General features: G+C 43.7%; 1 protein-coding gene across 2 annotated transcripts in view; it reads left to right on the top strand.

The window, feature by feature from the left end:
• CENPU (centromere protein U) overlaps positions 1–24,349 on the top strand; it is a 457,607-nt gene that overhangs the window by 403,909 nt on the left and 29,349 nt on the right. For both annotated transcript variants that reach the window (XM_078678017.1, XM_078678018.1), the window contains 2 exons: positions 8,212–8,273; positions 13,853–14,009. In XM_078678017.1, the coding sequence (XP_078534143.1) occupies positions 8,212–8,273; positions 13,853–14,009 (219 nt within the window). The remainder of the gene's footprint in view (positions 1–8,211; positions 8,274–13,852; positions 14,010–24,349) is intronic.

Here is a 24,349-nt window from a genome sequence, read left to right as displayed (position 1 = left end):
TCTGCAAATTTATCAAGGTTTTTTGTTGAAGCTTGGATCAATACAATGCCGCTTTTGTAGACGGTGATGGTGAGGTCAGCTCGCAGGGTTGCTGAGGGCACTATTGTGAGCTTAGTGCCATACAGAATGTTCCTGGAAGAGCGTACATTGAGGAGTAGCGAAAAGGTATTGCGCCAGGAGGGGATTCTCTGGAATAGAAAACGAGGTCGTTGATGGCAGTGCCTTTGTCCGCACAGAAACTTAGGTCAGAGATCAGTGACTCGGGATGGTTTTTCAGGGTGAGGTGTTTGAAGGCTTTTGTAGCAGTTTTTGAGAGTTTAGGGGGGTAGACTAGGGTGTAAGAGTTTGTCCCAGAGGCAGTCAGACCAGGACCAACCATGTTGGCTAAGGTTGGGCACACTCGGGGAGACCTGGATCAGTAATCAGCAGTTATTATGACCATAGTCATTAAGATGGTGGAACTTTATAGGAAATAACGGAATGGCCGGGTTGTGGGTTAGTTCCTAAGAAACAGCTAGATCAGTGCCACTTCAAGATGGCCACCCTAGTTTGTAGTGTTTGTGCAGTCCTCTTTCTGTTACAACTGACTGAGGACAAGCCTGGTTGGAGTCCAGTTAACGGTCCTTGTTTGTTTTTAATGAGCAGTCCTCTTTCTGTGGACACTAACAGGAGCTGCCATTTGGGAAGGAAGAAGGTCTGAAAGATAGTGTGAGGGTAGATTTTTGTACAAAATGGCTGGGGCAACAAAGCAGTTCTGCTACAGCTCAACAACTGCAAAAACAGGCTCCGGTTCTCATGCCTCTCGCTTCGGAGCCTCCAAAACCCCACTGCTGCATACAGTGTGATCGCCGATAGTGCCATGCAGAGGGGCGAGGCAGTCAGCAGCTTCCCGGGGGATCGGCTAGTGCCCCGAGAGCAGGCTGCGTCTGCAGTTCCAACATGTGTGGCCAAAACGGGGGCGAGGCAGAGAGAAATAATATCATTCGATATGAGGGTTAGAGTGTTAGGTCATGAAGACAATGGGCATGCTCTGTGGGATCTGTGGATTAGTCCTATTACTCTTTCCATGCAACAAAAAACTACCAAGGTAATGTCCTCTGTCTGTTTCTATGGTAGCAGATCAAGACAACCTAGCGCAAGTCAGTTTCTGCTGTAGTGCTCTTATGTTCTGAGATTCTTGTTTTTACTTCTCTTGAAGTCATCCCGACATATCGGAGCTTACATGGGCACCAAATCAGATAGATCGATTTCTTGCCGTTACAATTTGTATCTTTCATGAGTCTCCATAGTCTCTCTGTTCCTATGTCAATTTGTGTTGTCTTCTCTGTTTGTGGGCACACCGTGCACATTCCACAAGGGAAGTGGCCCGTCACAGGCGGTAGATTCCACAACGATGTTTGCCCTTCTTTAGTCTTACTTTCTTTCGGGCGGCTATGGACCAATTTGTCTCTAATGTTAGTGCTTCTTTTGTAAGCAAACATTGGGACTGGAAGTTTGTTGTTTCCTGTATTGAGGATGCTCCAATGATGAATAATGCTTTTCTTTATTTGATTGGAGTAGCCTGAGAAAGTATTGACAAAGGTAAGTCTTGAATTCTTTACCTTTGCTGGTAGGATCTCTAACAGCGCTTCCCTGTTATTGCTGGTTGCTCTTTTGCGTGACCTGCGTATTATGGGTGCTGGATAGTTCTTCACCCTAAGGTAAATGGCCAGAGTTTCTGCATGTTCGTTGTACTTTTCAATTGTTGAACAATTCCGCCTTATCCTGAGAAATTGCCCAAATGGCAAGTTCCCATGGAGAGATTTCGGGTGGTAACTCTGATATGGTAGCAAAGAGTTATGGGCCATTGGCTTCTTATATAGCTCTGTACCCAGTCCATCATCTTTTAGAAAGATCCTGACGTCCAAAAAAGAGAGGCTTTCTTTGGAGTACTCCAGAGTAAATCTTAAATATTCATTCCTCTTATTCAGCCAAGCATGAAAAGCCTTTATTGTTTCGTGGTCCCCTCTCCACATGACAAAGATATCATCTATATATCTTTTCCAGACACTAATGTGTCTATAGATGGGGTTACTTTCTTGCATTACCAATGTTTGCTCAAACTGATGGACGTATAGGTTTGCCAAACTGGGGGCACAAACACTGCCCATTGACGTACCCAATACTTGTAAGTACAAGGTGTCTTCAAATTTGAAGGAGTTTTCTTTCATAACCTTGCTGGCACAGGACATAATGAATTGTACTGGTGTTATATTATCTGTGAGCCGTTTTTCCAGCATGTGTTGTATGGTTACCAGAGTCTCTTGATGTGGTAAGAACGTATATAGAGACTCTACGTCGAAAGAGACCAAGAAATATTGGTTTCTATCAAACGGATCTTTATTAGATGGCGCAATAGGTCTTTCGAAAAAATCCACGAATGTTGACAGAGGTTCAAGTATTGAACTAATTCCCGAAATTATGGGTCTCCCGGGTGGTGGACGTTTCTCTTTATGTATTTTTGGCAAACCGGCCACATCCATTTAAATAGTATTGCAGACGGGAGAAGGTTAATCTACGTAGCCACTAGCCGGCCATCGTCAGGGGTCTCCCATTTACATGCCCTTGTCCCGTTCAAATTACTACCCGGGTTTGTTAGAGTTCTCACATTTGAACGCAGCCGTACGTCTTCACGGATCAGGGTTGTGTATAGGACTAACACGGACCCTTGTGCCTTTTTTAAGCCCAAAGATTACGCGTGTAGGACGGTGACGGCGTTTTCCCAGCATTCCTTTCCACCTTAGTGCGCATGACTGGCGGCCATCTTGAGGGAATACCTTCTACCCTACTGTCAGGATGTTATACCGCAGTCCATGCTCGAGCACAGTAATTATAAGTCAAAAAAAGTTTACCTATAGAGAACTAAATTGACTAGGTCTCTAAAATAGTATTGATTCGTCTAGTGCCATGGTCGAGGTCACGCTCTGCAGAACTCGCCCAGATGGTCGTACGCTGTTGTTACATACTGTGCCTCTGGTGAATTCAAAATAAAGATTTTATTTTTAATATCAACCTACCGCTATGGTTACCTATTAATGAGAATTATATCATGCCTGATCTCAAACAGCAATTTTCCCTACTCTGGATCGTTGTTAAAAAACATATGTCCTGCATTTTTTCTACAATCTAGTAGGAAGTAACGGTAAACCCCTAGTCCTACACACTTGAAAGGGAGTACTAACCTAACACTACATGGAGATGATCTTCTCCCATTTCTCCCTACTATTTTTTTTTTAAGACCTTTATTTGACAAATTAAAGCATACATTATTACAAGCCTACAACCATCCAGGCCGGCCGTGACATTTGCGTTTCTGTGATCCTACTTATCAATCGTACACAGCCCAATGGCCGACAAACGGAGGTTCGGCGGCTTCTCCCTACTATTAAGACCATTTATTACAGTATTAAATTTGACCATATACCTTTGTTCCTGCTGTTTTCTTTTGTGCGTGCTATTACCTCCTCTCTTCAGTTCTTTCATTTTTTCTATTATCACCCATTTAAGATCTGTCATTTTATGGTTCTTTTCATATGATACAACATAAAAAATGTTTAATAAAATTTTTTTTTTTTTAAATGTTTACTTTAATGACATTCATTCATCTACACTTTTTGGGGGGGCATGTAACAATGGACGTAAGAAGACACATTAAACATGAGAACTGACACTACAACACTTTCTGTTCACAGATAAAATAATACTTTGTATATGATATTACTTACCACCTTGCTGCTGCTCGTGCGCCTCCACATGAGAGTGGAGGTCCAGCCAAGCTGTTTCGATGATCATAGAGTGCAGTTGAGAAAGCCTTGGGTACGGAGGTTGGGCTGGGAGGACATGCTAAGCGCATCTGTACCTTTATTCTTGCCCAATGCTCATGTTGCTTGGGGCCTTCCCTGGCTTTTCGGGTGTGAACATCACTTGAAAAGCAATGTCTACACATGTACAGACATGTCTTACCAGATTTTTATTAAATATTTATTAAACCATCCTGCATTTCTCAGCTAGATTTCGGGACCCCATACATATGAGGGTATTTTTGGAAGACCCTCTTCCAGACACCCTCCAGTTCCTCTTGGAAGGAACTGTATCCTCAACCATTTGTGGGGGTTTGGATTGAGAAATATTGTCTGGTGGTCCTTGGATGAATCAAGAATGGCCTACTTTCTGGTCCTGTATGTAAGATTGTTGCAGCTGGGTGAAAGCTCTGCCTCTGCTATGGAGTTCTCTGCCCACATAGTGGAGTTGAATTTAGTTGTAATAATTACGATAAGAGTACATGTATTGACTTGTAAGAGCAAACTGTCAGAAAATAGTGCTGCTGTGTGCGGCCCCAGGAAAGGCAGCATACATATCAGGAAAGCAGCCTATAGCATTCAGACAGTTTATATGTTGATCAAGTGCCACTGGTGTCTGTTCCAGAAATGGTGTTCTCTCTGGCGGGGTGGATAAAATGCCAAGAGGTGCAGTTTATGGCACCTGAGACCCCAGGGAAAGTAGCCAATATCATAGAATTCCCCTGTCACTCATTGCTTTCCCACTATGCCTGTGGAATTGAGATAAACTAGTGCTCTTGGCTTGTGAAGCATCTGAGTCCCGACCCCGATTGGCATACCTATAAGATGCCTACTGTATTCCCAGTAACCCTCTGGAAAGAACAATGGGCAGTAAGTGGAATATAGGCAGTATTTTTGGCTGTGGGTAAAGTGAACTGCTCAACAGTCTGCAACCATGTTTGCCTCCAGTTACCTTCTACTGTACGTCTGGAGCCAAGCTTGAGTTAAAAGGGGGTGTTGTGCACTTCTAAAGTTTCTTTTGAAGTCACCTCTATATCAAAGACATTTTGAGTATAGCTACAGAGGCTCTGACCCCATGATTTTAAAGCACTTTTGGAACTGTGACTGAACCTCTGTCAGAGGGATTGCTGCGCTGTCGAAAGGACTCATCTGGACTGCTCTTCTGCTGTTACCCTGCTGCCTGCTACTAAGCTGGGTAGCCTAAAAGACTCACTGGATTGCTTTTCTGTTTGTTGCCCTTCCGCTAGCTGCTCCTTGACTTTGGTTTCATCGGGTGCAGAGGTACTACCAGGAGCAACAACCATTTCAACCTCTTGCCTTGCATGAGCTGGCCTGCCCGCCTGTTAGGATGCTGAAGAGACTGCCATCCTGAAAGAAGGACTCTTGTGCTGGCCTGCTGCCCGCCCTGCTTTGTGCCCAAGTGTTCTCCAAGGGGCCCCAGTGCAGGGTTGGCGCTGTTTTCTGCCCCAAACTAGCACACCGGGAGCGCTTAATAGTGCCACTTCTTACTCGTCACGAAGCATGTTGTGAGCGCTACTCTTTCTCCAAGCACGTGGGAAGTGCTTATCAGTGCCACCCACCTCTTTCAAAACTGGTGAGTGGTGAGTGCAGCACTGTACTCCTGGCACTGCACGTCATGAAAGTGACACACACCAGTGTGTGGGCAGAGTCATGAGCCTCCTCTTGCCATCGGGGTGCACTGCCAGGACCACTTTGCCCAGCCATCCCTGAACAACCAGTGTCACTGGCATCATGCTGCACACAAGATTCGCGCCGAGCCTCTAGCTGTGTCTCTGCCAGGCACGCTTCCCAGCCAGTGAGAGATTCCCTAGGCTCACGGACAGCCGGGGTCTCCCTGCACCAACTTATAGAAGGGTGTGCCCACTCCCCCCTTATCTGGTACCATGCCAGGGAGGGCACTGGACCTTATTCAGCAGTGGCCTTGTGGGGTAGGTCATCAACGGAGGCTCCCCGCTCCAGACCGGGCCACTGGGGGATAATTACTGCAATGATTGAAGTAGGTGTACAGGTGATCCTGTGATCTACGATGTAAGCCTAACTACCACAGAATACCTAATAGAAGTTCAGGGACATTGCACACTTTGCGTCTATAGTGACATTTAGTAATTCATCTACCTTTTATTAAAAAATAATCTTACATTACTTGCACAGTATATTGTAATTCATTTGCTTGTCCCTAACCTGCTTTTCAGTGTGTTCAATAATGTGGATGTTTTGTGATTCATGAACGACGAGGGATATGTGCCGATTCCTGTGATTTTATATTATTCTTCATTTCATACCCTAAGTGTTTCTTGATGTTAGATGTAGTTTGTCCCTTATATTGCTTGGTGCAAAAGCAAATAATCAGATGATGGATGGAATGCTGAACAATGCAGACATTCACCCCCAGTCACAGATCTGGGTTTAATTCTTGTTTTCTGCTCACCCTGCCATCGCAGTTTGGACCCAGCCATATGCAAATCAGTCTTGACCCTGCTCCTTATGGAAACAGTCCAGCCACAACTGCCAGGCCAGGTCCTCCCTCGACTGGAAACAAGCATCCTGGGACCGGTTTCGGTGTATCACCCCTCATCAGACAGGCTGGCTTGAATCCAATGGCACAGTGAGCATGGAACCCACGTCTGGGCATGCCCTTTTGGTCCCAGATGCATGTTGGGAGTCCTGCCCTTCGATGATTGGGATCGGTGCTGGGAGTGGTATGGGCATTGGAGAGTAGCTTCATCAGTAGCCATCTTTGTGTGTCTGCCACTCTCCAGAGAAAGAGAGGGTGGAGCACTGTACTCCTGGCACGGCACTGACCACCCAATCCAAGATGGATGTCATTCCAGTGTTCAGACCAAAGGAAGTCCCATCCAAGATGGCTAAATTACTTCCTATGATGTGTTTTCCCTTCCTGTAGAACAATGTCCTATTTCTACTCTATAGAAATGATTTGGGCAGTTATTAATTGCGTAGCAGCACAGTTGAGCAGCATTTTTAGCCTGTTCGTTGGCCAACAATGTATATTATTGTCCCTATTGTTTTCATCCAGTTGGGTTCATTGTTTTTTCTCCAAGGTGTCAATACATCTTCAGCTCTAGATTGTTGTCAGATCCTTTTCCGTTCTACTGGGGCTCCCAGTCCCAGAGGTGTCCAGCATCTGGTTCTTAGCGGTGACCTGCATTCCATTTCACATTCCTTGCAAGAAACTTTTTTTTTTGTTCGCCGTGGTGCTTTTTGTCAGTTTAAGCCTAAAAGGATATGCCCACATGCACCCTTGAAGAAGTTGCCTTCTACTAGCTTCCTTCTGGAAGTTTACTGCATCTTTTGTAGGCAGATTAAGCAAGAGAGCTCTTTTTCCCCTCTTGCTAGCTAGATAGCTAGCAAGAGCTAGATAGCTTCCTCCTCACATAATGACTACTAGCTCACCTCATTTTCACTTCTACTTGTCTTTACTTTCGCAGCACCACGAGTCTTTTGAATGAATAATGATGTGGTAAACCTCTTTCACTTTACAGCTTAACATAGTGTTTAGAATCCGGTCTGTGGTTCGCATGGAATCACACTGAGATGGAAAAGGTGCTTGGAGATTTGAAGGAACTGCAGAATATCTCTAGGTAACAGTTGGTACAGAAATCCTGCTGACTGTCTCCAAGGTACTTAAGAAAGGACACTGCTTCGGGCAGCATGTTAATAATAGTGGTGGTGCTAACACATACAACATGAAGCAAAAGGGTCATGGTAGCCACTGATGAAAATGGTGAGGATTGGTGATCTACCCTGACTGGAGTTGCAACACTTTTAGTAGAGGTTTGCTGGAGTTGAAGCAGTTGACTGCTTTCGAATTGTGGCTTCAGTGCGCTATTAAATGAAACCTGAAGTGGAAAACTAAGACCAAGGGGTAGGGTTATGTTGGTGTCTAGGGGTGTTTCTAGTGTAGGGTGAGTGTCCAAGGTATACAAACACTATATTTTCTATATATGCTTCCAGATTACTGTTGAATTCCTGTAACTCTCTACTTTCCATCTTCTTCCCACACCCTATCATACACGTGCCTCTGCTGCCCCTTCTGTGGGTCGCCGGGTTGCGGCACGAGGCCTTAGTGTGGGTGAACATTTGGAGCATTTTTTATACTCCGCACTTTGTTTGTATGTAGTTAAGAAAAACAGCATTGGTACTTTGTATGGTGGTGATTGATTTTCACTGATATGTTCATTCCGCGGATTTAAAGCACAAAAGGTATATAATTTGTCATGAAAAATAGAAATGACCTAACCCGAATGCTTATAAGCCACAAAAGAAGCATGTAAAATATACTTAAGTATACTTACATTTTCTACCTATCTCATAATTTTCTTGCATTTTCTAGATCGGCGCTGAGATTAATAAGAAAAGGAAACGTTTGCTGACAGTGAATGATGAACTCATTGTGTAAGTGTTTAACTCTTCACTAAGCAGTTATATACACACAATTTGCAAAACGATGCAGATGTTTATATGTACAGACTAACACGAATTTCATAGGTCAGTGCTCTCGGTGTACAGGAATCCCAATGCCCAGCGCGTGAGAACTCTTTTCCAGCACTGGATGTTGTATGGTTTTGCATGCTTGACCCATGCCCCGCATTCGACCGGGAATCCCTGTAATATTTGGAAATATTAACAGGATCATTTACTTCCGCAGTGACTCTTCGTCATCCCAATTTTCTAACTCTGAATAACAAAGAATCCGATGGATGTGCACCAAATCCAACAACCTGTCGAGGCCATTAAAGCTCATGTTTATAGCATGTCTTGTGTGAGAGAATCACTGATCAAACTTAGGGCAGCCTGTCTCTTCAGGACCTCCTTGTAAATGCAAGGAGGTTGGTGCCACCAGCTCACAGCGCCTCGGAGTATCAGGGAGAGAGCCTTGACCATGTCTGGAGCTGTTACTCTGGGATGAGCAGATAAGAGGCTCAAGCAGATTGTAGACTGGACAAGGCATTTTTGGGCTGCCTCAGACCTCTGTTGGACTATCGCGACACGTGAGCTTTAGGCTCACAAAATCAGTTTCTTCGTTGGAGATCATACTTCTCCACTTCACTATCAACAAATGATTATGAAAGAACACAGAGCAAACAAGTAACAAAGACATAGAAAATGGTGGGAGCAAGCAACAGATGAAAATATAGAAAAGCATAGTAAAATACAGAGTTAAGAAATGAGGACCGAAAATGCGAGAGAAGATAAAACAACACAAAGGCAACAGCAGAAGACGCACAATGTTTAAAGATCAAAGGAGAAGGATAATTTATAGCACAGGGGAGAGAACTAGACTAGTGGAACACAAAATAATAGATGAGAGGGGAGATTTCAGCAAAAATAAGAGGATTAGCGAGCTGAAAGAAGACACAGATTGAAAGGAGATACAGGGTGAGGAAAGAACATTAATGTAAAGAGACCTCGTTCACCTGAGGACGAGGTGGGAGGAAGATTTGGGTGCGTTGGAGGATCTAGCTTGGGAAGGAGGTATCCGCGTGAGGTCGCTGACGGCAAGACTACGCCTCATCCAGATGACAGTTCTCCATTGGTTATCTTATAATAGGAATAGATTTCTTTGAATGGCTCAAGACCCAGCACCCATGAATTTAAAATATAATGGAGCGCGGGCCACATTTCTACATACAATATAAGGCAGTAGCAGGATAGAGGCATGCCGGAGAACTATAACACAAGAGCTGGGCTGGACCTTGAACTATTAGTCCCCAAGTCTTCCCGGTATGTTGTTCTAGGAATCCCAAATAATATAGGCTTACTGAGAAAAAAACTAATATTTCGCATTTTGGGGCTAATTGTCGCTAAGCGAGATTTAGTAAATATGTGGGGGTCCCTGCTGGTCCCAATAAAATGCCAATGGCAGAGTGGAATGGACCTATATATGGGGGCAGAAAGAGTGATACATGAGGCTAGAGGCTGCCCCTGTAAATTTTATAAGGTATGGGGATGCTGGTTGCCATACCCGTAGATGTGGCGAGTCCTGAAGCTGGGGATAGAGGAAAGACAAAATGGAGGAGTAGAGAAGTGCCCATATATGTTATGCCCCTATGGGACTCCACAGCACCGACCCTCTTTGACTTGCTTAATGATTATGTCTTGTAAGTACAATATTGTATACTTATGTAGATATATATATCTAAAGAAACCTACTTGAAATATAGCCATGCATTGAATGTTGCAGATTGAATATTCAGTGTGATATCCTAGGAGATCAATAAACCTATTGGATATCCCTGTGTGTAGTCTGCAGAGCACTGCTTTCAAACAGTGTGGGATAGCACAGTGAGTTAATAATTCGACTGCATCACTCAGCATTTGCTACTGTCAGCCACTTAATACACATTGCACTGGGCACTTCAAGTAACTTAAGAAATACTTAAGCAATTTTGCTCGGCTCGCTAGTTTGACCCACCAAAAAGGCATTCAAACTGACAAACTTCCCCTGACAAGCACACATCTGCAGAAAACCGAATCAAACGTCGGACTGCGAAAGAAAGGGTTTCAAAAGTCACACCCGACCTTCTAAAAGGTGCTGCGGAATAATGGCAGCGTGTGCCCTACTCATGTGGTAAGTAACAAGAACACACTTTATGAGATACTTGTTTGAATATGTGATGCTAAGGAAAGATAAACCATCACCATGGAGAGGCCAGGCAGTAGGGAGGAACTCCTTACCCCACAAAAAAGCTATTTCTCCCCATAGAAATATGATCGGAAATAATAACTTGGAAGGCTTCCAATGTTTTTTAAAGAAGTCTCCTTAAACATCTTTAAAGTTGGTCAGATTTAGAGGAGTACGTCACTAAAATGTGTATTAGGATAATATCAGATTTTGCGCTCTTTTGTGGATGTGGAATGAGTATACCTTTATTTAATCCATATCTCAGGGTTTGTATCCTAGACAGAAAGGGAGTAGTGGTCGAGGTAAGCATTACAATCTGTGGAGCAGTAACATTTTGTAATTCCCATTTACACAGAACTCCACAGATCTAACTATCCTCTCACAGAACCCAAAACGACTGAAAGCGATAAATAATGCCAAACTAATAATCAGGACTCATTGTATGAGGTGGTGCTAGGACTCCAAGACAGATGAAAAATGGACCAAGCGGGAGGAACACTCGATGAAAGGTAGAGCGAAGATTCATGAATAACCTAAGTTGTCCATGCAGTAAGCTATCTTGTGTCTCATGCCAATGCCTATTAACAGTAAGACGCAGTAAAGAGGGTGCGGGTCAAAGGTTTAATTCTGCCCATTGTTATTTGAAATGGGTGAAGTTTACCCCAGAAGAAGGTAGGTCCTGACTCGAAAACGTTTCTTGGTTAGTTTAATGTAATTCTATTGTACAATACTTGGATGGATCAGAATTGGACTCTTATCGGGGTTGGTAGATTTGCGCAGCCGGCAATAAAGCCTGTGAGAATATATGACATTTCAAAAGTCGACGTTCTGTTGTGTTGTGAAGGATCATTAACCAGCGGGCATAATTTACAAATCCTTTTGCTCAACTAATTTGAATTTAGTTGCGTAATTGTAATTTGTTAGGAGTATAAAATCACATTTAGTATTCATAAAACATAGCTTTACAGTCGCTGATGGATGTGGAGTCTGCGTTGCTGGGCGAGGATGCTCTGGAATGTAGGTAATGCTTGAAAACATTTGACTGTGCGTCAGTTAAAACCATTAAATTGGGTAAGTGCTTAGAAATGCGTACAGTGGGGTATGAAGCTCCATTTAAGAATTAGTAATTATTATTCTTACTATGAAATATTTACTCACTGGTAAATGTACACCTCTTAAATCTGCGGATGGAAAATTGTCTTTGCTTGGGAGGAAGTTTGAATTAAAATAATAATTTCAGTATTATTCTGGATGAAACTGTCACCGTCACCTTTTCTTGATATGACCTAGATAAACGCCTTCCTCTCTGTTAGTGCCCTAAAAACCGCTTGGAGCGCACCGGGTCAAGAAATATGCCTTTTTTATACAGTATAGTGCAGCATTAACCCATGAAGATGGCAGTCCTATAATGGAGCTGTCTCTGTCAGGTATTTGCCTGCTTGATAGTAGTGACTGCTTGAAGACGAATTGGGGCTGAAAGTACTAAGTCAACTATAATAGGACCACGGCCCTCTGTTGAGCTGGAACGCAATCACACCCGGGTACTTTATCTGCCTTGTTGCACGTGAGGGCTAGTTATTGCTTCAGATAAAGCCAAAGACCTAACCTGTACTTGCATCCTTAATAGTTGGTTCAATAATAACGTCTGAGCTACAAAGGTAACACACGGAGGGAAATGTATCTTTTCAGGCTTCTACTTAAATTACTGCAGCAGGGGCCTTGCTTTTACAAGCAACCAATTTCCCAAAAGAAATTGACTTTTTCATTGAATAGCTCACTGTACGTGTTGAATCTCTAGGTTTTACCTGAATTGGCCTTTTCCCTGGCTTGACACTAGTCCAGCTTGGTGAACTCCTTACGGTAACTGGTCACCTTGTTTTTCAGGCCGCAAGACTCAACAGTGTTATTTAAAATGGCCCATTAGAGCTGGAACAGAGGTTTATTTACCTGGGTTGCTGGTATCAGCAGTTGGCGCTCTGGGTGGGAGCGGGTGGTGGGGCAATATGGGAGCTCTACTAGGCTGGTGTGCTAAGACTATTTGCTCAGATCACTGGGGCTCAATGACCAGTCGTACAGTTCTTTACATATGAAAAGATCATTAGGGAGGTACAGAAGGTATGGGCGGAGAAAGGTTTAGAATCGCCCAAACATGAAGTGCTACATCTTTTATTGACGCTGGGGGATGGGAAACGAGTGGGTCACACAGCGATCCAGGCACTTATTGACCCAATGAATCCTGGAAGAACTGTGGAAAGAAATGGTTTACAGATTATTACAGACAACTGAGTAAGGGTGACAGAAAGTTAATGCTAAGTTATACCTCTAAAGTATCTAGGAATGCAAGATGTTAGTTGCTTCCTTAGCCTATAATAGGCTTCGCGAAGTACATCCTGCTGCGTCTGCTCCCTGCCCTAGCTGTGAGGTCACTGAGATTGGGTTCTACCACATGGTATGACCCTGTCGGAACACATGGGATTCTGGGAGAGGGTCTGTGGTGTTCCTGTTGAAGTAAAGAGAAGGACTGGAATATTAGCCTCTGAAACGTGGTTATTAGGTTTAATGCTGTGCAGCTGGTGGGGGAAAGCAAGCAGCAGACTCCTGAGCCTAAGGCGTTTTGCATTGTCTTGAAGTTCGGCTGGGGCACTGGCTGTCAATCACTGGATGAGCAGAGTGTTGAAATTGGAAGAGCTAGAGAGGACAAAGAGGTGCGAGGGGCCTGCTGACGGCTTTAGCTTGGGATAAACAGTTGGTGACTTTTCCTAGAAATTGGGATGGCAGTAGGCCACCTTGAATTGTAACTGTGATAAGGACTGGTTGTGCATGAGCACAATGGTGATATACCTGATTTGTGAATTAATAAATGGTTCACCCATATATTGATATGTGATGTCATAGGGAGTTGGGTAAGGGCTCTTCCTTGGTTGATCGCACTTTATTGAAAGCCCCCTCACACTTAATATGGAAGTGCTCGCTTGAAAAGGCAGGTTTCACAATATCTTTGAGTTTAGGTCTAGGTAATCTTAATTGGACCTTTAAATGAATAGTAATGTAATATATTTTCATAGCAATGCACTAAAGTCTGATAGCTTCATACCAAAATCCACAATTTTTTGTGATTTTCTTTTTTTTTTAATCCTTGAGGATCCTGTAGTGACGCAAAAAGTAAATTTTTTATACGAAGAAAAAAACACAAATGAAGGGTTATGGAAGGAGTGTTAAAAAGATAAAAAGAACATAATTTAATATTGTTTCTCTGAGACACCTGTTGATATGAATAGGATGAAATATGTACAGTTTTGTCGCTGACCAGCAAGTTGAGTGACTCATAATCCCATTGATCCTTTTGCAGGACTCGGCATCAATTAAAGCAACTGCAAAAAGAATATGCCCAACTCGAGGAAAAACAATCCTCACTCAAGATTGCAACACAGTTTTTAACGGATTTAGAAGAACTGCAAAAAGAATATATGCAATACAGGAAGAAAGCCCCAAAAGAAAAAGAGGAGGTGAGTAAGCCTATTTGCCTCAAACCATCAATTCCTTTGTTAGTCTTCTACTTGATAATAGCTCTATCTAGATCTGACAACAGGGGATGATTCAAGTATGGAAATATATAAAAGATCCAATTTTGGAGAACTATACAATATCAGTCTTAAATCTCAAAATCCTCCCCACATCCCTTCAGCATTGTTCCCTGTTGTACCACTGCCAATCAGTGGCGGCTCCTCGTGAGAGTGCTGTGGGGCGGGGCGGGGAGGGGAGGGGCAGGGTGGGGGATAGTAAACTCCAGCATAAGGCCGAACGGAGTTCAGTTAATAAATAAATAAAAATAATGTCTTTGCGCGTGCTGCATTGCATCGCTCACAGTGAAATTTGTTTCATTTATTTATTTATTAACTGAATTCCGTTCGGCCTTACTACCCCCCACCCTGCCCCGCTCCGCCCACCGCCCTACAGCACTCCCACGAGGAGCTGCAACTGCAGCCAATGTATGGTTCAAACATTCAGTTGTACAAATTGGCCTCATGGTGAATATTATTTAGTACATTTACCCTTCTTATAGTTGTCTCCAAGGACCATTAAGTTGCATGCCCCCTAGGCTTATTTTAAATGGCAAACATAGAAACACCTCTACAATTGTTTCCCACCAAGCATGGCTCAAAATGTTGCCTCTCTGCCAATCTTGCCTCAGCCTGAGTGTCCGTGAATTCAGCAAAATAATCTCTGATTCATGTCAAGAGAATTTTGTTCATCTGGCATTGACACCAGTATTTAGAAAGTTTTCTTTCCCACCAGTCCCCTGTACATAATACTAGGTTACTTACAGGAAAGAAGACAACCACTTCAAGGCTTTGGCCACCATAGCTTGGTAAATTGAAAGGTGCTAGACAGATCTGATGGGCACAAGTCGGATATTGGCAATGTAAACCCAGCCTTCCACCTTTGAAAGATTTTTAATGTAAGTATTATTACAATTGTGTAATAGTAACACCTATTATTTATAGTTCTTTGAAATGTCAGACAGATGTAACTTTCCTTATATCTGGGGTCACTACACTTGATACACTATAAGTCACCCCTCTGGCAGGAATTTCAATCCTGAAGGCATGGTGCTTCGTTATCAGTGTGATGGTGCCCCTGCATAAGCAGGACACCCCTACAAACCCCGGAGTCGATTCTCTAGGCTTTGTAAGTACGGGCAGCCATTTTAATACATATAGTGGACATCAGTCATTACGAGATGTCTAACTATATAGTTGCTGCACCATATCCCTTCATGTTTGGTTACAAACATGTTGGAATCATACCCCAACACCGACTCTAGTGTTGGAAGTATGATCCCATGTACTGAAGGGCTTTCTTGGGGTACCCTGCTGTACTAACAGCAGGGTCTAACAGACATCTAATGCTTCTGCCGACCACAGACACAATTCTGCCCTCCTGCTGCTGAGCCAAGCTCAAGCAGGGGAAGGTAGAACAATAGGTTTCCTGTCACAGGAAGGTGTGACCACCTACCAGACAGGACTTAGTGCATTGGGCTGGGGATGCTTGCCAGGGCCACCAGACTGTTTTGAAGGGCCCATTTGGTGCCCTCCTTGCATATTCCAGTATGAGCCAGTTCAGAGAGCCCTTGGCTCCCGCTCTGGCACAAAACTGGACAAAGGACATGAGAGTATCCTCGCCTCTGTCCAACCCCTCCTCTGGAAGGGACCCCAGAGTTGTTCCAACCCTTTCCCTAGGGTATTTTAGGGCTTACTTGTGGGTGGCTCTTCAGATTCGTCATGGAACAAGACTCAAGCCTGAAATCACTTCACTGGACTTCGCCTGGAACCAACAATGCATCAAGGAAGACTCCTCCTGCTCCTGGTTACGCTGTTCTGCAAGTCTTCTTCATCATCTGTGTCTGTGCTTCTTCCAGAATCTTCAACAGACCTGTGGGCATCAAGGACACCTGAAGCAATCTCCCTTGGAGTGGAGGAGTCACTCCCCTGTATCTGCAGGCACTGCAACAAAGCTGACCGGTCTGCTGTTCCTGACGTCCTATCGTCTTTGAAAGGCTCAACAACACAGGTGGTGGTTTGAGGCCTGACCTGTCATTTTTACAATTTTGAGGCCAGTATCCCTCGTCTGAATCGCTGTGACCAAACCCCTGTGCACTGCGCCGACCTGCTGTTGCCAAGGCTTGTTGGCTCTGCACTCCAGAGATCTTCGGGCTATAAGAAGCTTCAGCCTCAGCATCTCTTCCTGCCAAGTACAACGTCCTCCCTGCATCCTCTGCCTTCCTTCTTGGTGAGCTGCTGGAGGTCCTCTTGCGACTCCTCTACCTTTGGCTTATGGGTCCTCCTGAGGATCTTCTCCTTCTTCAGTGGGCTCTCCTGTTTGCTCTGGCTTACTTTGACTCTTCTGCTTGTGGTGAGTCCCTTGGACCTTGCTGGTCACAAAGTTGCTCCTTCTTCACTCCCCAGACCAGTTGTAGTTGCCAAGGCTTGTTTGTGCTCCCGCTGGACACTAACCCCCTGGTTCTTGACTTCCGATGTGGGACAGCTCGTGTCTTCCTCAGCATCGCCTGGTCGTCACTGCTGCAGCGACAAGGTCACCGTCTACACTTCTAAACCGTCAGACAATGGTGGGCATTAGTCTTTCCTGCCTCTAGTTCACCTCTGAGTGGCATAGACTCTATCTCCTCTGCGTACAGGTTCTCCACTGCAAGAATCCACCCTTCGATTCCACCGGACTCTTGCACAGTTATTTCCAGCAGCATCTTCTTGAAAGTCCTCCATTAGGGTCTACAGCGGTTTCCGATGTCCCTTCGCACTTATGCACCCGGCTTCCCTGGTGTAGGTATCCTGGTTCCTGAGGTAGCCGCAGGTGGGGTGACTCTCCAACCTTCTGGCTTCACAGGGTTTTCTTTGGGGTCCACTGGGAAGGGTCATTCTTCTTAAAAACCGCAACTTTCCCGTTGACTTCTATTGGACACGCAGTTGTGTTTCCACTCGAAAGGGGTTCCTGGGTACTTACCTTGGGTGGTTCCGTTTGTCTCCAGCTCCTCTGAGTCCAGGTCCTGACTTCGGTCTCAGTTCGCATTGCGTTTTTTTAGTATATGGTTTGGCCACCCCCTGGAGACCGCTGTATTTTGCGCTACTTACCTGAATGCAATTGAAGTGATGTTGTGTATTTGTGTAGATATCTCCGGGTAGGAGATATACCAATGTGTTAGTGATTGTTATGTAATAAATTGACATATTTGTATATATACATTGTGTGTTTTTTTTTCATTTAACCTACACTACATGATTAAACTGGTAAAAACAAGCTGCTTAACACCCCTTAAGGATAAACCCGAAGGCTGCCCTACACAGCTGCGACTTTGAGAGCTTTCTATGGTTATCCAAGACCACTAAAATTCCCATAAGGGTTACCTGGATTAGTTCAAGGGGCTTCGCCTAATTAAGGGGGCACCATATACTAAGCCAGCCTCCTACATTATTAAATAAAACTAAGACTGTACGAGAAGTAATTTCATTTGACATGCCATGGCAGAAGGGCCTTCAAGAGATACTGGGCAAATTATACTGGATACAAGTTTTTCAGAAATAGATTGTTTATTCATTTATTCAGCAGTCCTCTGTGAAGAGCTTTACAATATGTCTTCCCTTGAATGTTATTTTAGGATAGAATTCTTTTGATTATAGCTGGATTGTCGCTACCAACATGCTGAAAGCCTACAGTCTGTGGTCCACAGAGGACAGAACTTGAAAGTTAAAGATTTTGAAAGCCTACTATCCATCAATACAACTGAAGCGGTGTTGATTTATACCATCAACATCACAGTAATGTTTTTTGTAAACTAACTGGGCTTTCACTTGAAAAGCTGAGCAGATTTCTACTGGAAGTGTGGCTGTGGACACTGGATGAAAGCATCTGCCTAAGGAACACTCGTTGAACTGAATCAACAATATTCTTTCATATGCATATTTTATTATTTTTCGCCCAATATAATAAGACTGTGGCAATATAAAAGTTGGTTGATGAATCACAGTGATGGGCCACTACTAATCATACAACTCTTGTGAGAGACATTTGTATACAGATCCACTTTCTTCGTGGTGGGCAAGTTTTATTAGTAGTTTCTCCACCAGCATTCTCCAGTTTCTTCTAGCTATGGCTTAAGTTCCTTTGGATCTCCCCTGTACCCACAGGATAGTCTGTAGGCAGATGTACACCTTTTTGACCATGGCTGCATTCCAGCATCATAGTACAGGACCTTGTTGCTCTTCCAGAATAAGATGACATGTCGTTTGGCCAACAGTAATATCACCCCAGCAAACCTGTGACTTATTTACACTTTTCACCACTTGGAAGTAGATTTACTAGTTTCTCCACCTTTGAAATGTTAATGACTCAGATGCACGAATTATTAATGGTCATTAGTTTGAGAATCCTCAGTAGGTAGCAATGGTGCCTAGCTGTGACATTAAACACTTATTTAATCATATTGTTTATGCTCTATTGAGGACATTATGGGACCCAATTTCTGGCCAATGAGGTTAAGAAGTTTTGATTTCCACTCAGAGGCGTCCATAACTTCCAGTTTTCTACTGCATATAAGTTAAAGGAGGGGATCATCTGGATCCTTGCTCTGATGATTACCAAAGACTTGATTTGGGTAACACTTTCCTATTTTTGTTTCTTATTTCAGTCCTTGGTTCAAGAGCTCCATCCCCATGGTCACAACGAGACCTAGGGTCACATGTACGTAGCTTCTATTTTTTGGGTCGCAAAAACCCCAATTCCCAGAATCTGGTCATTTGCAACCCAAAAAAGCATTTTCTTATGTACAAACCCTATTTTGCGATTTGGTAACCTATCACCGAATTGCAAAATGGGTTGGTGATTTGGTATTTGGAAGGGGGCGTGTTAAGGGCGTCTCTTCCTAATAGCGACTCGCAGTTGAATGTACAAATGTTTTGCAACCGAAATGTGGTCGCAAAACATTAGCATTTCACCACCATTAGAATACTGGTGGTAACTCCTTCCTATATAGGAAGGGACCCCTTCCTTTTGTGAACAGTTGTGAAAACGCTTTTTAAGAGTAGGCAGCGGTCCATGGACCACTGCCTACCCTTAAAAAATGAAAAGAAAGCTTTTCATTTTCTTTTATAAGTGCATCCCGTTTTTCTTTAAGGAAAACAGGTTGCCTTTAAATAAAACTTTACTTTCTTTAAAAGCAATCAGAGACATTGTGGTCTGCTGTCCACAGCATGCCACCATCCCTGTATTTTTTAGAACTTCCCAATGGATCTCCAATTGCGACCTACCTCATAAAAATTAATGAGGTAGGTCAATTGCGACCCACTGGGAATCTCAAACTGTGTTAAACACACTGTGTAGTACATAGCTGTTTGGGATTTCCTAATAGCGAATCGCAAAGATTTGTTAAAAGGAAATCGCAAATTGGGGGTTTTGTACTTGTGGCCCTTTATTGTATCCCTTTTCCTTGTTTGTGTCTGCTTGGTCAAAGTAAAATTACTTATGCCCTACCTGATACACCTTCAAAAGACAAAAAGCTCTGCCTGGAAACTTACATCTTGGGAGAAGGAGTCTTGCTACAGAAAAGCATTTCCCTCTTCAAAAAAGCAGACGTGCCTACAATTGCTACACACTTTGGCAAAACTGTTAGAATCCTCCCTGATTGAAGACAAAATCAGATATGAGAATCCCGCCAAAAATTGCAGACTTCTGGTTTGTTACTGTAATTGCTTCCGAAAATGGCTCTAATTTCTTTCCTTCCTACACACTTCTGAAAGCTGACAGCATCACCGTCTGCCACCTCATCAGTGCCTACATCTGCAGAAAAAAAACTTTTAAACCGAGTGTGAAGCTATTATTAACTATCTCCCTACCAACACAGTCTTCCAAGAATCCTGCATTGTCAACACCTATAACTTCAGCTGCCACTGCCACATCAACTACTTCTCTGTAAACATTGTTAACTGTTCGCCAACAAGCACTCTAGTCAATCACAATTACTCAAAACCTTTAGTGTTTAGATTACGCTTCACTGGGCTTCATGCCTTCTCCTCACCCAGGGTCTTCGTTAAAGAGACCTTTATTGCCATCTGTAGAGATATTGGAGGATCCCATTGCTGTAAGAGGGATGCAGGTAATATACACATTTCTAGTGATGAAGAATCACATTGAATGCATGTTTTCTTCATCTGCATCCAAATGTTCCCCTTCACTGACCTTTCCTACCCCTTGCAAGTTGAGTGGGATATCTGTGCAGCACTGGATCCAGCTCATAGAACTCTACAACGGATGATATCAGGAAATTCCACTACCTCTCCTAAATTTGAGCTGACACTCCCAGTTATGGAAAAACCTTACTTTCAATTCGATTTCAGAGACAGTTCTTATAAATCGATCAAATGATTCCCTATAGTAGATCAAGTTCATTAGGAAGTGATGTGCTCATGACAAAATCTGTCAGCCTGCTCTTACAGTGTGGCGAGGAGTGAAAAAAATATAAGGCTCACAGAAACTTGTCGGCATACCTACAGAACCAGACAACAAACAATTTGGTTATTTTGCCATTCTTCCACCAGCTGGGAGACAATCACAGCAAATCACTGTTTGATCCAGATTATCTGCAATGGCTATCCCCTTCCTTTCCTGTCTGATCCTCCAGACTTTCCTCTTTCCACCAGTATGTGCTCCCCTTTACATGCCTCGATCTTGAAGGTGGAGTTGCTTGCCTTACTGAACAAAAGGGCCATAGAGGTGGTGACCTGGGGGAAGGGGAAGCATGGGATGTTACTTCATGGTCCCCATGGTGAACAAGGGCCACACTGGACTCTTGAATCTGCTCATTCATCAGGCAATTTCAAAATGCTGTTCATGGGTCTGGTTCTGTTAGCCCTCGATGCAGGCTGTTCCCAGAGCTCCTGGACACTTACTTTCACTTTTCTTCTCTGCTCACAGGTGCTACCTGCCGCCACACTGTTAGTTTGCGGTTCTACCATTTAGTCTTACAACTGCATCACAAGTATTCACCCAGGAGCTGGCGGTGGTGGTGCCTTTACTAAGGAGGTCGAAAGTCCACGTATTTGTGTACATGGATGATGGCTGGTGAGGTGGGGTCCCCTGCACTAGTCACAGAACTTCTTAAGTGTACCATGACCCGTCTTCATTACTTGGGCTTTACCATCAACACCCAGAAGTCTAACCTCATCCCTACACAGAGGTTGACCTTGAATGCATGAAGGCTTTTCCTTTTGAGAGGTTTGCAGATATTCAGGTAGGATTCTGATGTTTCTTCTAAGACACTAAATCCACTGCAAGTCTTATGCATGCAAGGCCTAATAGCCTCATGCATTCTGTTGGTGACGGACTCCAGGTGGCAAATGAGGTCCCTTCGGTATTACTTGAGAAAACAGTGGCTGCACCATGAAGGGAGTCTCTCGCATCAGGTTTAGAGTTACATCTCTGTTCTTCCAGATCTGCACTGATGGATAAGCCTCTCCAGTCTGTTTGTGGGTCGTCTCTTCAGTCCTCTGCGGTCGCATGCAACAATAGTTACAGATGCCTCTTCTTTGACCGGTGGTGCTCATCTGGACGACATCACGGTGATGGGCCGATGTTATATTGGGGCAGTGCCTACACACAGATCTGCTGATGCTTCAGATAGCCTCCCTTCCATCTCAGGGAGGCCCAGTCAAATTCTGTAGCATAAACCAAGTACTGTACTATATAGCAACGGACAGGGCAGTGTGGAGTCTTGCACCATATGTTGGGAAGCAATATGGCTTTGGGTTCTATGGTTCCTGAAACATTCTTGGTGGCAATAACCAGCCCTTAGGGGTGGCGAGCTGCAGGCACTTTTGATCAAGCCACATTTCACGGTGTTCTACTTGGAAAGACTGACGCTTCGCACTTACCTTGCATTTCTTCCAAACATCGTGTCAGCCTTCCACATGAGCCAAACCATTACTCTTCCTCCTCACCGAAAAAGTAGAAGGGACTGCATAAACCGGACACTGGGCATGCAGTTTCTTGTTATATCCACCGCACACAACAGGGCAGATTGGATGATGAGCGCTCTCTGGGCTTTGAAGGGTAACTGATCGCCCATTCTCACATTGGATTCCCTTTGCATTAAGAAAGTAAGATCATCTGGCTGGCATTTGTACCCGCTCCACAAGGACCATGACAGTTCCTTCTGCTCTCACCAGGGGTTGTCCTATGGCTGTTATTTACCTTTTGACCACATAGTTATACTTGCATACATTTATTAAATATTGCCTTATAGCTAAGCTTGCCAGTGATGGATGCTTTGCCAGGGCTGTGTCGAGTGACTTCCTTGGTTAATTAGCACTCGTCAATCTCACCTCTTAGGGATATTGCTTTGGGGCTCATTCATTAGGAGAGGAATCTGCAAGAGGAAATATCAGAAGAAAAAGTTACTTTGCTTTAGGTGGATACTTTATCTTCTCACAGGTTTGTCTCTACCCTCCTTCCTCCAGTGAAGAGTTAGTGTCATTTGTGATAATAATATCCCACGGTATGCAAACTATCATCTAATATGATTGTCTGTGTCAATAATGCTCTCTCAGTTCCTTTCCGCACGCTTCTATGAGGCACTGAAAAAGTATCTGGAACCAACGTCGGTGCGCCACTTCAACACCTTATGTATCCTAATTCCACAACCTGAGTAAGTGAAGTTGCAACCAATGGTTCACGGCACAATCTGCTGATGTTGCAGAACAATCGATGGAGATTAAGTTTCCTGGAGCATATTGCTATGGTGAGGAGTCTGCTAGAAGATATAGTATTGACTAGAAAAAGTAAGTAACTAATTGGAGTGTTTCATCACTGCTTAATAGCTTTGCAGTTTCTTTGGGAGAAAAAACATTTTGTATCCACATACTTATGAATTACACATGCCTATTGAGATATCGCTGTAAGAAAGTAGGGATTAGTGCTGCCTACTTATTTCTGAAGAACCCTGTGAGAAAGACACAGTATAAACAATGAGACGTTCTTTGTTCATTATTCATATTATCATGTGCTGTGTCACACTTAGCCATTACAAACGCTTACTAACATGGTTCCATTTCCCTCTCTGGATACTGAACAATAAGTATGTGAGCTGGACTGATTTAGTTACCCTGTAAGCATCTTTTCGGTGCAAGTAATTCAATAGATTCACATGCTCTGCATACTCCTGCCATCTGGTTTTGGGCTCGGACGACTGCAACTTGTTTTTCTTCAAAGAAGTCTCTTGAGTCATGAAGTCTCGGTAGCTCGTTTTCTGTTTGTGGATGCTCATGGGCACCGACTTCATTGTTATTTTTTTTAGCCCAATGGGTGAGTGTAGGTATGGAGAAGTGAGTATAAAAATAGTGACCATACATTAAGGGAGAGAGTCGTATAAAGTGAAAGATATATGTAACAAACATTGGCTTCCGGGAAGGAGGGTGGGCGCTTGTGGTGGCTAGCCACTGGATGGTGCGGCGGTCTGAAATAGGACCCTGAGGACAATTGTACCAATTCTTGCTGACTTGCATGAATATACATACATTAATGCTTTGTAAAGGTGTGTAGAGTGGACCATGCAGCGGTTTTTCAAATATCCGCTGCGAGTATGTTACCTAGAAAAGTCATAGTGGCACCCTGTTTGGGGTGGTGTGTGGTCTGGGGCGGGAAGGTAGGGTTCTTTTAGCTTTTGTGTAACTGGTTTGGATGCATTCAATAAGCCACCTGGCGATTCCTGCCCTAGAAACGGCATGACCTTTGTGAGGCTGCGAAAAGGCTACAAGAGGTGGTGCGCTTTTCAGAACAATTTGGTCCTGTCTATATAATACATAAGAGCACGCTTGACAGTCAGAGTGTGGGGTGCTCTTTCAGCTACCGAGTCGGGCAGTGGGAAAAAGACTGGGAGTTCAATAGTTTAATTAAGGTGGAAAGAGATGACCACCTTAGGTAAGAATTTGGGGTTGGGTGTAAGAACAACTCTGATGTTGTCAACTTGTAGAAATGGTTCCTGTAGTGTGAGGGCATTTAGTTCACTGATCTGTCTAAAAGATGTGATGGCTACCAGGAAGATAACCTTCCATGAGAGAAACTGCAAAGGGCATGAATGTAGTGGCTCGAAAGGAAGCTCCATAAATCTGGTAAGAACAATATTGAGATTCCAAGCTGGTGCTGGAAGTACTGTTGATGGGATGATATGTTTAAGGTCCTTCATAACACCTTTAATTACTTGTCTTTTAAAAAGGGAAGAGTGTTTCCTGTTCTGTATGTAAAAGGAGGTAAAAGATAATGTCTTGTCTTGCTCCGTAGGTGT

The sequence above is a fragment of the Lissotriton helveticus genome, chromosome 2_2 (assembly GCF_964261635.1).
Source record: "Lissotriton helveticus chromosome 2_2, aLisHel1.1, whole genome shotgun sequence".
NCBI classification, from domain to species: Eukaryota; Metazoa; Chordata; class Amphibia; order Caudata; family Salamandridae; genus Lissotriton; species Lissotriton helveticus.
The sequence above is the reverse complement of the archived record's forward strand: the minus strand, read 5'-3'. Positions and strand labels throughout refer to the sequence as shown.